Source organism: Podarcis pityusensis (assembly GCF_964106645.2).
Source record: "Podarcis pityusensis genome assembly, chromosome: 2".
Taxonomy (NCBI): Eukaryota; Metazoa; Chordata; class Lepidosauria; order Squamata; family Lacertidae; genus Podarcis; species Podarcis pityusensis.
In genome coordinates, this window is record NC_138029.1 from 119,991,784 (window position 1) to 120,005,011 (window position 13,228).

At 46.8% G+C, this 13,228-nt stretch overlaps 2 protein-coding genes across 3 annotated transcripts; one reads left to right on the forward strand and one right to left on the reverse strand.

Moving 5' to 3' along the window:
• Positions 1–288: 288 nt before the first annotated feature.
• On the reverse strand, positions 289–10,497 carry LOC308469783 (uncharacterized protein). Its single transcript, XM_080992724.1, has 4 exons — positions 10,476–10,497; positions 4,766–5,520; positions 3,072–3,201; positions 289–1,073 (listed from the first exon to the last, which is right to left on the reverse strand). Exons 2-4 carry the CDS (start codon positions 5,513–5,515, stop codon positions 484–486), a joined length of 1,470 nt encoding a protein of 489 aa, XP_080848850.1. The 5' UTR covers positions 5,516–5,520; positions 10,476–10,497; the 3' UTR covers positions 289–483.
• LOC308469722 (uncharacterized protein) lies at positions 6,827–12,888 on the forward strand. 2 transcript variants are annotated; one of them, XM_080992594.1, is made up of 3 exons: positions 6,827–8,477; positions 10,312–10,416; positions 12,077–12,888. In XM_080992594.1, exons 1-3 carry the CDS (start codon positions 7,811–7,813, stop codon positions 12,832–12,834), a joined length of 1,530 nt encoding a protein of 509 aa, XP_080848720.1. In that variant the 5' UTR covers positions 6,827–7,810; the 3' UTR covers positions 12,835–12,888. The 2 variants fall into 2 exon arrangements, with proteins under 2 accessions (XP_080848720.1, XP_080848719.1); XM_080992593.1 differs by having other exon boundaries at positions 6,830–8,476; positions 10,290–10,416.
• The last annotated feature ends 340 nt before the right edge of the window (positions 12,889–13,228 follow it).

Below are 13,228 nucleotides of genomic sequence, written 5' to 3' on the forward strand. Positions count from 1 at the left end.
GACGCTCCTTCAGGTATACTGGGCCGAGGCCATTGAGGGCTTTCAAGGTCAGCACCAACACTTGGAATTATGCTTGGAAACATGCTGGGAGCCAATGTAGGTCTTTCAGGACCGGTGTCTACAAATAAGTCTACAAATGGCAGCAACTGAGCTTTAATTTACACATTACAAAGCATCGTGTGGGTGATGTTTCAAGTCCCTGCCCTCTTCTAAAAGACAGGTCCTTTTAACGGGTTCCAAGATTTCAGTGGAAAGTTATCGTTCTTTTGAAAACTTCAGCAAATAAAGTTTTTTTTTCAAAAAGTCATCTTTATTAAGCACACCAGAAATCTCGATTCAACGTACAAACTTTTGCTAGGAAACAGAGCAAACCACAGACTACTGTGGACTCTTCCTTGACGAAATATACCCCACTTGTCACGCAAAAAGACTGCTCACTGTCTAGTCGCAAGAATGCCGTTTTCTATGGACATTTTCCTGGTTTCAGCAATTCCCCCCGGTGCAGAGTCTCTGGTGACTAGCAACCTGCAATCGCCCGCTAAACGTTCTACCGCAGGCCACGCATTTGTAGGATTTGTCTCCTGTGTGGGTTTTCTGATGCCTAGTAAGGTCTGAGCTGGCGCTAAAGCTCCTCCCACAATCAGGGCAAATGTAGGGCTTCTCCCCTGTGTGGATTCTCTGATGTCTTACAAGGTCCGACCGCCAACCAAAGCTCTTCCCACACGCCAAACACTTGTAGGGCTTCTCTCCTGTGTGGACCCTTTCGTGGGAGATGAGGTGCGAGCTCTGATTGAAGCGTTTCCCGCAGTCTGTGCAGGCGAACGGCTTCTCCCCGGTGTGCGTCCTCTCGTGCTTGATGAGATCCGACCCGTATAGAAAGCTTTTCCCACACTCCGGGCACTTGTACGGCTTCTCTCCTGCGCGGGTTCTCCCTCTGCTTTCGAGGAATTCCCCCGCGTGGCTCTTGATCTGAACAGCATTGATTTCGGCTTCCCACAAAGAGTTCTCGACAGGTTGTGGTTGCCTGGGCTTTTCTTCACAATTCTTCTCTGGCTTGTCTTCGGGGCCATCGCCTGCAATGTATTTTTTAAAGGGTGAAATGAGTAACAGACTGGACAGGAGTAGACAAACTGAAACTCAGCCTAGTGACGACGACAATGATGATGATGATGATGTTGATGATAATAATAATAAATTAAAGGTCAGCACCAACACTATGGTTTTTTTATTGTATTATTTTATTAAAATAATTCAACATTAATACAGTGGTACCTCGGGTTAAGTACTTAATTCGTTCCGGAGGTCCGTTCTTAACCTGAAACTGTTCTTAACCTGAAGCACCACTTTAACTAATGGGGCCTCCTGCAGCTGCCGCGCCGCCGGAGCCCAATTTTTGTTCTTATCCTGAAGCAAAGTTCTTAACCTGAAGCACTATTTCTGGTTTAGCAGAGTGTGCAACCTGAAGCTTATGTAACCCAAGGTACCACTGTACATACATATTACGAATATACAAACAAACTTACATTTCATACAGTCCTTAAAAATATTCATACATACCCACACATACTTTCTTTTCCCACCACCATCCCTCACCCCTCACCCCACCCTTGTGTTCGACTTCCAGTCTACTCAATTGCAGTTTCTTTCCACTTCTATTACTTTCTTTCACACATTTTAAAGCCAACTTTCTGCTTCTTTTTCTGTTACACAATGTTATCCATCTTATTTAGTATTTCAGCATTTATGATGGAACTTATTTTTTCTAATAAGAGTTCTGATTTTTCAATATGATTTTGCAAATATCCTTAAAACACCAAATTATTGGAGTATTACAATATATCCAAAACAATGGGAGAAATCGGAAGGATCCCAAAAGAGAAGATAGACAAGGACTGGAAGGTGTTTAAAGGAGCACCAACACTTTGAATTGCACTTGGAAACATACTGGGAGCCAATGCAGGTCTTTCAGGACCAGTGTTCTATGATCTTGACGGCTGCTCCCAGTCACCAGTCTAGCTGCCGCATTCTGGATTAGTTGCAGTTTCCGGGTCACCTTCAAAGGTAGCCCCACGTAGAGCGCCTTGCAGTAGTCCAAGCAGGAGATAACCAGAGCATGCACCACTCTGGTGAGACAGTGTGCACGCAGGTATGGTCTCAGCCTGCGTAACAAATGGAGCTGGTAGATAGCTGCCCTGAACACAGAATTGACCTGCGCCTCCATGGACAGCTGTGAGTCCAAAATGACTCCCAGGCTGCGCACCTGGTCCTTCAGGGGCATTTACAGTCTGTAGAACCATAGCTCAGAGGAATAAGGTCCCAGATTCAATACTCAGCATCTCCAGGTAGGGCTGAGAAGGTCCCCTACTGGAATTCCACTCCCAGCTGCTGCCAGTCAGTGTATACAGTACTAAGCTTGGTGGACCAATGATTTGACTCAGTATAAGGAAGCTTCCTATGTTCCTGTGTAAGGTAGAGGTGTTTGGTTTGTCTAGACTGGAAGGTGGTGCTCTGCCTGTTTTGGACAAGCTCAATTTGCCATGAAATGCCAGGTCCATATGGTTACAAATATATAACAATATTATAGAGGTGCTGTTAGACTCTGTGCTACTGTTTAAAGCAGAGCGGGGCACCTCCAACCGCACAGGTGGCCCATATAGGTATTGAACCCCCAAATTTGGGGTTGTCAGCACCATGTGATAACAATTTGAACCATTGGTGTTGACCTTTAAGGCCCTAAACGGCCTCAGCCCAGTATACCTGAAGGAGCGTCTCCACCCCCATCGTTCAGCCCGGACACTGAGGTCCAGCTCCGAGGACCTTCCGGCAGTTCCCTCCCTGCGAGAAGTGAGGTTACAGGGAACCAGGCAGAGGGCCTTCTCAGTGGTGGCACCCATCATGTGGAAAACCCTCCCTCAGATGTCAAGGAGATTAGAAGACATCTGTAGGGAAGTTTTTAATGTATGATGTTTAATTATGTTTCCGTATATGGTGGAAGCCACCCAGATAGCCTGGGGCAAGGCAGTCAGATGGGTTGGGTACAAATAAAATTATTAATAATAATAGTGCCTGACCTTGTTGCATGCTGCCCTTGGTATACGCCTGCGTGGCTTCCCCGAAGAGGCGTCCTCTTTGCTCAAGGCACGGCGGGACCTCCTCCTTCTCGGGGAAGTCCACCACGACTTCCTTGTAGGGCTCCAGTTTCTGAAAGAGCAGAGAGGGTCTCTTTTGCTTATTTAGTTCATAAAATCTATATGTCGCTTACAAAAGATAAAGCAGCAAAATCAATAAAAAATGACAACCCTGCTTTAAAACATACTTAAAATACCGAGAAGGCCCTCGATGGGGGTGGAGATGCTCCTTCAGGTCGAGGCCATTTAGGGCTTTAAAGGTCAGCACCAACACTTTGAATTGCGCTTGGAAACGTACTGGGAGACAATGTAGATCTTTTAGGACCAGTGTTATATGGTCTCAGCAGCCACTCCCAATCACCAGTCTGGCAGCCGCATTCTGGATTAGTTGTCGTTTCTGGGTCACCTTCAAAGGTAGCCCCACGTGGAGCGCATTGCAGTAGTCTAAGCGGGAGATAACTAGAGCATATATTCATTCCCATGGGTGTTGGGGGTAAACAGCAAGACAGGGTGTGCAGTCTTCGCGGTGCTTATGTGAAGAGCAATTCGCTTTAAACCACAGAACTCAGTCTCACAGAAGACATTAATAGTCACCAACCTGGATGGCTTGAAAAATGATTAGACAGATTCATGGAGGAGAAAGCTATTAGTGGCCACTAGCCGCAGTGGCTCTGCTCTGCAATCCCTCCTGCAAAGCAAATTCAAGTAAGTTTTGAGGGGGGTTTAAAAGAAGAAATACTGTCATTTTATGCTAAGCGATATTTTCTGGCAGAATATTACGAACTTCTTTTCTGGAACAGTATTGCTGATTATTGTTCACAATTGTCAAACGATTAGATACAACATACCGAAGAAAGAAGAAACAGATGTAAAGGTGAATTAGATAACCAAGAGCTGTGTGGTGAATGCGGTGGAAGTCTTTTATAATATTATAACTAGGATTTATATATTGTAATGTTTGAAGTATGAATTTGGAATTATTATGAAAAGTATTTTTTCTCTTCATTCTTTCTTTCTTTTCTTTCTTTCTTTTATTTTTCGTCTTTCTTCTTTTCTAGTCTGCATTCTGGAAAATTATGAATGTTTTTATGTATGGTTATGTATTGTTTCCATTTCCTTTTTTGCTTTTCCATTTTTTTGGTAACATCTAATAAAATTTAGAGGAACGCAGGTGGCGCTGTGTGTTAAACCACAGAGCCTAGGACTTGCCGATGGGAAGGTTGGTGATTCAAATCCCCGCGACGGGGTGAGCTCCTGTTGCTTGGTCCCTGCTCCTGCCAACCTAGCAGTTCGAAAGCACGTCAAAGTGCAAGTAGATAAAAAGGTACCGCTCTGGCGGGAAGGTAAACAGCATTTCCGTGCGCTACTCTGCTTCGCCAGAAGCGGCTTAGTCATGCTGGCCACATGAGCCGGAAGCTGTACGCCGGCTCCCTTGGCCATTAAAGCGAGATGAGCACCGCAACCCCAGAGTCGGCCACGACTGGACCTAATGGTCCCTTTACCTTTACCTATGTATTGTTTCTATTTCCTTTTTTTCTTTTCCTTTTTTTGTAACATCTAACAAAAATTAAGAAAAATTTAAAAAAGAGACAAAGAAAGAAGAAACAGGTCATTAAGCTTATACTCTGGCTCCTCACCTGTCGCTCCAGCCTCTCAGCGTTGAGCTGCCTCCTCAAGAAATCTTCCACCAGGCCTGCTGCTTGGGAGGTGGTCGTTGGTTCCTCTCTGCGGACCCAGCCCTGCATCTCCTGGGGGAGGATGCTCAGAAACTGCTCCAGGACCACCAGCTCCAGGACCTGCTCCTTGGACCGTCTCTCTGGCTCCAGCCACAGACGGCACAGCTGCCGGAGTCGCCCGCATGCCTCCTGCGGCCCCGTGGCCTCCTCATAGAGGAAGCGCCTGAACCGCTGGCGGTTGGCCTCTGTCCTGGCAAAATCCCCCTCGTCCCGTTGGCCACTGGACGCCATTTGAACGCAGGCCGGATGGGCTTTTCCGCCGGGCCTTGGCAAGAGCCACCTCCCTCTCTCCTCCAGAAGCCACGGGCTGCGCCTAGCAGTGCCCACCAACACCCTGCCGTTGTCTACCTGCAGGGTGGATTCCCCCAGCTGTGGATCCATCTGTCCACAGTGAGGGAACTGCACAGCCTTCAGGAAGTCCTGCCACTGGGCGTCCCAGCAAACGGGAAAACTTCCTTCCGGCTCCCGCTTCATCTGCTGAGGAGCAGCCCACCAAAGGAACTCCTTCAGACTCTTGGCCTCAACGGTGTGAGGGATTCCTCCTGCTCCTTTTCGTTGGCCAGGGCCTGCCGAGTCCAGCTTCTCCATTTTGATTCCTGGGACCTTGAAACTTGGGCAGACAAGCTGCGTTCTCCGTTCCTCCATGGCCATTTCTCCTGCTCAAGTCGGAGAGAAATAAAATAGGTTACAGATCAGTAAGAAGTTTCCTGATGAATTGGTTGGGAGTCATTTTGGACTCCCAGCTGTCCATGGAGGAGCAGGTTAATTCTGTGTCCAGGGTGGCTGTCTACCAGCTCCATCTGGTACGCAGGCTGAGACCCTACCTGCCCATGGACTGTCTTGCCAGAATGGTGCATATGCTCTAGTTATCTCCTGCTTGGACTACTTGCAATGCGCTCTACGTGGGGCTACCTTTGAAGGTGACCCGGAAACTGCAACTAATCCAGAATGCGGCAGCTAGACTGGTGACTGGGAGTGGCTGCCGGGACTATATAACACCGGTCTTGAGAGATCTGCATTGGCTTCCAGTACGTTTCTGAGCACAATTCAAACCATTGGTGCTGACCTTTAAAGCCCTAAACAGCCTCGGTCCTGTATACCTGAAGGAGCTTCTCCTCCCCTATCACTCAGCCCGGACACTGAGATCCAGCGCCGAGGCCCTTCTGGTGGTTCCCTCATTGCGAGAAGTGAGGTTACAGGGAACCAGGCAGAGGGCCTTCTTGGTAGTGGCGCCCACCCTGTGGAATGCCCTCCCACCGGATGTGAAGGAAATAAGCAGCTATCTTATCTTTAAAAGACATCTGAAGGCAGCCCTGTTTAGGGAAGTTTTTAATATTTAATACTGTATTGTTTTTAACACTTGATTGGAAGCCCCCAGAGTGGCTGGGGAAACTCAGCCAGATGGGCAGGGTATAAATAATAAATTATTATCATTTGCCTCCTACGCAGTAGAGGTTACTGACATTTTTAGATCTGTGGCCACTCTGGGACTTTTTATTTTTATTTTTGCCTTTAATGATAGTACAGTAACTCAAATTTATTCAAAATCGCCTGGTTTTAATTTGCGCTAATTTTTCAAGTATTTTCAGGTATTGAAATCTCTCTCAGATCACTCTGGGATTTTTGAGCAAGTGCCATTTTGAGTATCCCAGGTCATCTGCCCACAGCCCCTGTCGAGACTCAGAAAAAGAAATGTGCATCCTCACATTTCATTTTTCCAAATGATCTAGAGAAAGGTTGGCTCTGGTAGAATGAATCTGAGCCCGGCTACTATTTTTAAATGGTTTCCCCTCCCTATTTTGCATTGCATGGATTAATTCCATTCCACCACGCCACTATGAATGATCCTAGCTTTCAGCTTAGGGCTTAAATCACCCACCTGTCTGTCTTCTGCAGGAGTCTAATGCCAGGAGGAGGGCGGGGCTTAGACCCAGGAAGTTGTCCTCATTGTTTACTTCCCCCATCCAAATTTCCTGGGCCGCTCTAAGAAACGGAGCTCGGTGGATTTAACCCTTTGAAGGAGCAAAGACCGGACCCAGAAGCTAACAGAACAATTTGCATTAGGACCAGCAGCCTCCCAAGCAGCGAGCTATTTTTGCAATGCTTTTTATCGCTGCAGGAGAGCAGCAAGGGGCATAGCGTCTGCTTTGCATGCATCCCCGGCATCTCTAGGTAGGGCTGCAAAACTAGGGAGCTGCTGCCAGTCCGTGCTGGCAATATAGAGGTAGATGGCCGGTTAATGGTTAAATCAACAGCCGCGGCTCAATTCCTAGCGAGGAAAGAAAAAATGTGAGAGGAGGAGTGGAGCGGGACAGAGGACAGCCTTCCATGCATTTCCTTGCCCGGCTTTGCTGCTAAAATGCCGCCTGGCTGAGATTTATTTTTTGCATTGCCAGGAGGTTGGTGCATGGGGTGCAATGAATGAGGTGCGTGTTCAGAAAGTGCTGCCCATTGGGTAGAGCATGTGCTCCCTGGCATGCAGACAATTTCCAGGTTCAATCGCCAGGGCTGGGAGAAAGAGACTCCCTGCCTGAAACTCTGGAGAGCTGCTGCCAGTCCGAGCTGCCAGCACTAAGCCAATAGCCCGACTTGGTATAAGGCGGCTTCCGAAGTTCCTGAGAGTAGCAGGCACCCCCTCTTTCTGAATTGTATCAGCAAGGAGTCCCCGTCCCCCCTGCATAGAATTCATAGAATTGTAGAGTTGGAAAGGACTCCGAGGGTCATCTAGTCCAACCCAACTCGAACCCATGACCCTGAGATCAAGAGTAATGCCTTGGAATGTGGGTGACCCCTTTCCAAGTTCACGGTGAGCTCCGGCCCCTCTTTTTCTAGAAAAATAGCTCTGGGTGGAAGGCCAAGGGCAGGCCCACCGTCCTCATCTGTCCTCTGCCCCACCACACACTAGTGAGGGAAAGAGCTGCGTTCAAATCCTCCCTGCAAGTGGAAATGGCTCTAGCAGGAGTCGGGGAACCCTCAGCCTCCTGCCTTCAGTTCCCAGCTGCGTTAGAGCGGTGGCTTCAGATGGGCTTGACCCCTGAGAGCGAGGAACCACACGCCCGCCGTCTCGAGGAAGAAGGCCAAGCATGCGCCGTGGGACAGTTTCTGAGGTGGACTGTGGAACAGATGAAGCAGGAACCGATCAACGGGGTGTTGTCTCGGCACTGGGAAGCCCAGTGGCAGGCTTTCCTGAAGGCCTCGCGGTTCCCTGGGTTGGACCGGGGAGACCCACAGACTGTGCTGTGGGGTGGCGGCAAAATCTTCCTTCCCCATCGGTCCATTGGCCGGCAGATTATGGCAGAGCAAGGGGCTGGCTCCCCAGCTGGCCTCGGTGCGGAGGCCCAGCGCCAGAGCTTCCGCCGGTTCCGCTACCAGGAGGCCGAGGGCCCCCATGAGGTCTGCAGCCGCCTCTGGTACCTGTGCCACCGGTGGCTGAAGCCGGAGAGGCACACCAAGGAGCAGATCCTGGAGCTGGTGATCCTGGAGCAGTTCCTGGCCGTCCTGCCGCCGGAGATGCGGAGCTGGGTCCGGGAAGGAGGCCCAGAGACCTGTTCCCAGGCGGTGGCCCTGGCCGAGGAGCTCCTTCTGGGGCAAAGAGAGGCGGAGGAAGAACAGGTGAGGGAGGGTGTGCTCACCTGGGCCCTGTGGGCCGGGTGACCTGAACAGCTTGGGATAGCTCTGCTGGTAGAGCACGAGACTGTTGATATCAGGGTTGCGGGTTCGAGGCCCACCTGGGCAAAAGATTCCTGCATTGCAGGGGGTTGGACTAGATGACCCTCGGGTTCCCTTCCAACTCTACAATCGTATGAAAAGCTATACATATAGGGTAGAATTCAACTTAGCGCTAAGTGGGATGTGCATGTACGGAACAAAGTCTGTTCATACAGCATAACTCCCCCCCCCCCCATTCTCTTACAAGTTTAGGGGGTTCCCTCAACCCTCCAGAGCAGATATGGGGGTTGAAATATACTCAGAGTCGAGTGTGGATTTCATGCTCTTTATTCAGCTCATAGTAGTGAGGAGGAATGGAAGGTCCTCCGAAATGTCTGCTTTATATACATTATTTACACAATGGGCCCCACGTGATTGGCTAATTCCGGGATTCTCCTGTAGGCCAATCAGGCTGCAGATTCACTTCCACCTGGAGTTGGATTGGGTGGCTCCTGCGGACCAATCATACTGCTGCATTCTGGATCCTATTGTTCTAGGACCAATCAGACTGCTGCATTCTGAATCCTATTTTTCTAGGACCAATCAGACTGCTGCATCCTGGATCCTATTGTTCTAGGTCCAATCAGACTGCTGCAGTTTGGATCCTATTCAACTCAGTACACAACACCGGGCTTGTGGGGGGGAGGGGCAGGGGAAGCCCTGTTGTGTGAGTGGACCTTGTTCTATATGCACAACTTACTTGAATCTCTGCCCAGATATTTATCGTTGTATTATTTATTTTTTTGTATCTAATATGTACTTCTACAAATCAATTGTTTAACGCAGGCTTCGTCAACCTTGGCCCTCCAGATGTTTTTGGCCTACAACTCCCATGATCCCTAGCTAGCAGGATCAGTGGTCAGGGATAATGGGAATTGTAGTCTCAAAACATCTTGAGGTTTAATGGTTTAATTGTTTGAATTGTCTTTTTCTTAGCTGCCTTGGGTGGTGTTATGTACTGAGTTGAATAGGATCCAAATTGCAGCAGTCTGATAGGTCCTAGAACAATAGGATTCAGAATGCAGCAGTCTGATTGGTCCGCAGGAACCACCCAATCCAACTCCAGGTGGACGTGATTGGCCTACAGGAGAATCCCGGAATTAGCCAATCACGTGGGGCCCATTGTGTAAATAATGTATATAAAGCAGACAGTTTGGGGAAACTTCCATTCCTCACTACTATGAGCTGAATAAAGAGCATGAAATCCACACTCAACTCCGAGTATGTTTCAGGTTGCAAAATAAGTTTTTTATAAAAATAGATTGTTAATGGACCAAAGTGGAAAATTTAAGGTTAGAGTGTCTTAAGTTAAATTTTAGAACGAAAATTGAGAAAGATGGAAAGGACTTGCTGAAATAGCTAATTGAACTAGAATACAAAAAAGGGAGGTGTGAGGAGGTCGATGAAACAAGTATATGAAAGGTAAAGATATGGAAAGGTTGGATGTGTTTTTAGATGTTTTTGTTCTGTTTTTTTGTTGTTGTTTTATTGTATTGTTTTCTTTTTTCTTTTTTTGATGTAAGGTATTGTTTTGTTTTGTTTAATTCTTTATTGTTCTCTTGCTTTTTCTGTAACTTGTAAACTCTTAATAAATATCTTTTAAAAAAAAACAAAAACAAAATAAGTTTTTTAAATTCAGTGAAGAAGCACAGACTGTGTTCTCTTAGCTGGCAGAGACCTTTGCAAAACAAACTGAAAACGCTGCCTCCTATTTCAGGTGTCGGGCCTGTCCCAAGTCCTGAAATTTCCTGATGATGAAGAGGAACAGGCGTCATCTGAGTCTGGACAGGGGCTCCTCCGTGGGGAGATCATACAGGAGAGCGGAGATTATGCCATTTCTCTGGGTCAGCATCTGTAGTGTGGTATTTCAAATATTTATTTCCTTTACCTGAAGGATATTTACCTTTCTCTTCAGCCGAAAATGGTCCCCAGAGTGGCTAACAGAGATATGTAATGGGAGAATCTGAAAGACAGTGCACAAAAGGAAGAGGGATTGGGAGGGAGGAGGAGATTGAGATTCCTAGTTGAGATTCCTGCATTGCAGGGGGTTGGACTAAATGATCCACCGGGTCCCTTCCAACTCTTAAGATTCTACAAATCTATGAAAAAAACGACAGGCAGCGGTTGCCAGAGTGTCCTAGAAAGATCATTAACATTGCAGCCCCTGCCCTCAGGCTTACAGTCTGAAAGACATGGCCCAAAAGGAAGAGGGTTTAGGAGGGAAGAGGACAACACACAACTTAGTTACAAAGCTGTTTTTAAGACCAGCTGGAACGGGCCATAAGGTGCTGGTGTCTCAGCTAACCCAAAGGGATTCCTTTCTCTTCTCTTCTCTTCTCTTCTCTTCTCTTCTCTTCTCTTCTTTTCTTTTTTTAGTTTTTTATTTATATTTTTCAAATTTATACATTTCATTAGTTTTGCAATCAATTTAACATTTCAGAATTGGACTTCCTTCCCCCTCTTTCTGCGGTTCCTTGTTTTTTATTTATTTTTTTAAATTCTGCATATCCAAATTCATTTAACTTGTTCCTTTAATTATCTACTGTAAATATATACTCTTATAAAACTGCAGGTTATTACAATAATCCTGCTAATGGTTTTATCTGTTTACAATTTATCTGTAAATATTCAATGAACCATTTCCATTCTTTTATTAAAAAAATTTTTAGCTTGATTTTTTCATTCTTCCACTTAGTTTCGCCATTTTTGCATATTCCATAAGTTTTAATAATAACAAACAATTTTATTTATACCCCACTCTCCCCAGCCAAGGGCAGCTAACAACCGATATAAAAACAAATTGATTGAAATACAACTTAAAAAAGAAGATTAAAACTTTAAAACATTAAAACATTAAAATGCAGCCTCATTTCAATGGAAACTTAAATCAAAAACATTTTTGGGGGGATGAAAATGTCAAGTCTTCACCAAAGCCAACTATCCAGACTGGTCCTACATGAGCCAGAAAAAAGCCAGGGAAGTCCCCAAATAGGAGTTCCATCACAGGAGGAAAAAAGAAAGAGGGGGAGGGAATCAAGTTGATTCCAACCCAAAGGCCAGGTGGAACAACTCTGTCTTACAGGCCCTGCGGAAAGAAATCCGATCCCGCAGGGCCCTGGTCTCATGAGACAGAGCGTTCCACCAGGCCGGAGCCAGTGTTGAGAAGGCCCTGGCTCTGATTGAGGCTAATCTGACTTCCTTAGGGCCCGGGACCTCTAGGGTGTTGCTATTTATGGACCTTAAGGTCCTCCGTGGGGCATACCGGGAGAGGCGGTCCCGTAGGTACGAGGGTCCTAGCATCCATTCTCCCTTTACTGGGACTTCTGCTGTAGGTAGTTGGAATGGCTGTTGCCAGGAGAGACCAGGGGTTCTTTAGCTGTGACTTCTGCATCATAGGGGGTTGGACTAGATGACCATTGGGTCCCTTCCAGCTCTACAATTCTGTGGCTCTGAACATATGTGCACGCACACCTGTACATACTCACTTTATTCTTATTCCAACAGATGATGCTTGGGGGACTGAGAAGGATTGGGAATCGCATGAGGTGTGGTCGGGAGGAATTAAGAGCGGAGAGGAGGAAGCTGACACTGAGAACCGAGAAGACATCCTCAAGGGGGTGAATCGAATGGAGATGTGGGACCAGAGACCCGTAGCCAGCCAGTTTGGAGCGTTCTACGAGCTCTCGGCCCATCAGAAACCACGGCTGGAGAAGCAGAGCACCTGTGGTGTTTGCGGAAAAGGCTTCAGCCGCAAGTCAAACCTTCTCCGACATCAGAGAATCCACACGGGAGAGGAGCCCTACAAGTGCCCGGATTGTGGGAAGAGGTTCCGCTGGACCACGAGCCTCATTGCGCACCAGAAGATCCACACGGGGGGAAAGCCCCACGAGCGCGGGAAGAGCTTTGACCACAGCCAGAACTTTGCACAGCACCAGAGGCTCCACCGTGGGAAGAAGCCACACAAGTGTGTCGATTGTGGGAAAAGTTTCAGGCGGAGCTCGAATCTGGCTATTCATCAGACGATCCATGCAGGGGAAGAACCTTTCAAGGGTGTGGACTGTGGGAAAAGCTTCAGCTACAAGTCAAGTCTCAGCCGGCACCAGAGGGTCCATGCAAGGGATGAAAGATTCAAGTGTCCGCTCTGCTGGGCAAGCTTTGCTTTTGAATCCAGCCTCACTAGACATCAGAACATCCACTGCGGGAAAAGTTTCAGCGACGGGCAGGACCTTCTTGCACATCAGATCATTCCCGCCGGCACATAAGCAGCCAGACTCTGTTCTAAGAGGCTGGAGTAAAATAAAATATTTTTGCCTTAAGGGTGGCGGAAATGTTTTGGTTTAAAAAAATATATATATTGATTTTCACATTTATCACATAAAAAAAGAAAGAAAAAGGAAGAAAAACAATACAATACACAAAACAACATAGAAAAGACACACAAAAAAGAATTTTTTACTTCCAAATCCTAATTTCATTTCATTGATAACTGACTTCCTCGAATCCCCTCTAACTGAATTTCATTATATCTCCTGTTTAGCAGTTCTCCAAATTGATATTTCTAATAATATTATCTTCTTACATTTACTAACTTCTTCTCCTTTATTAAAATTTTAATCCTTAATGTTTATTAACAACATATTCTTATTCTACCCCTAA

Coding starts and splice junctions, on each gene's coding strand:
- LOC308469722 (XM_080992593.1), top strand. CDS start 7,811: ATGGCTCTAGCAGGAGTCGGGGAACCCTCAGCCTCCTGCCTTCAGTTC. Junction 8,477..10,289: donor GAGAGGCGGAGGAAGAACAG/GTGAGGGAGGGT, acceptor CTCCTATTTCAG/GTGTCGGGCCTGTCCCAAGT. Junction 10,417..12,076: donor AGATTATGCCATTTCTCTGG/GTCAGCATCTGT, acceptor TTATTCCAACAG/ATGATGCTTGGGGGACTGAG.
- LOC308469783 (XM_080992724.1), bottom strand. CDS start 5,515: ATGGCCATGGAGGAACGGAGAACGCAGCTTGTCTGCCCAAGTTTCAAG. Junction 3,202..4,765: donor CTGAGAGGCTGGAGCGACAG/GTGAGGAGCCAG, acceptor CTGCTCTTTCAG/AAACTGGAGCCCTACAAGGA. Junction 1,074..3,071: donor CAAGGGCAGCATGCAACAAG/GTCAGGCACTAT, acceptor AATACATTGCAG/GCGATGGCCCCGAAGACAAG.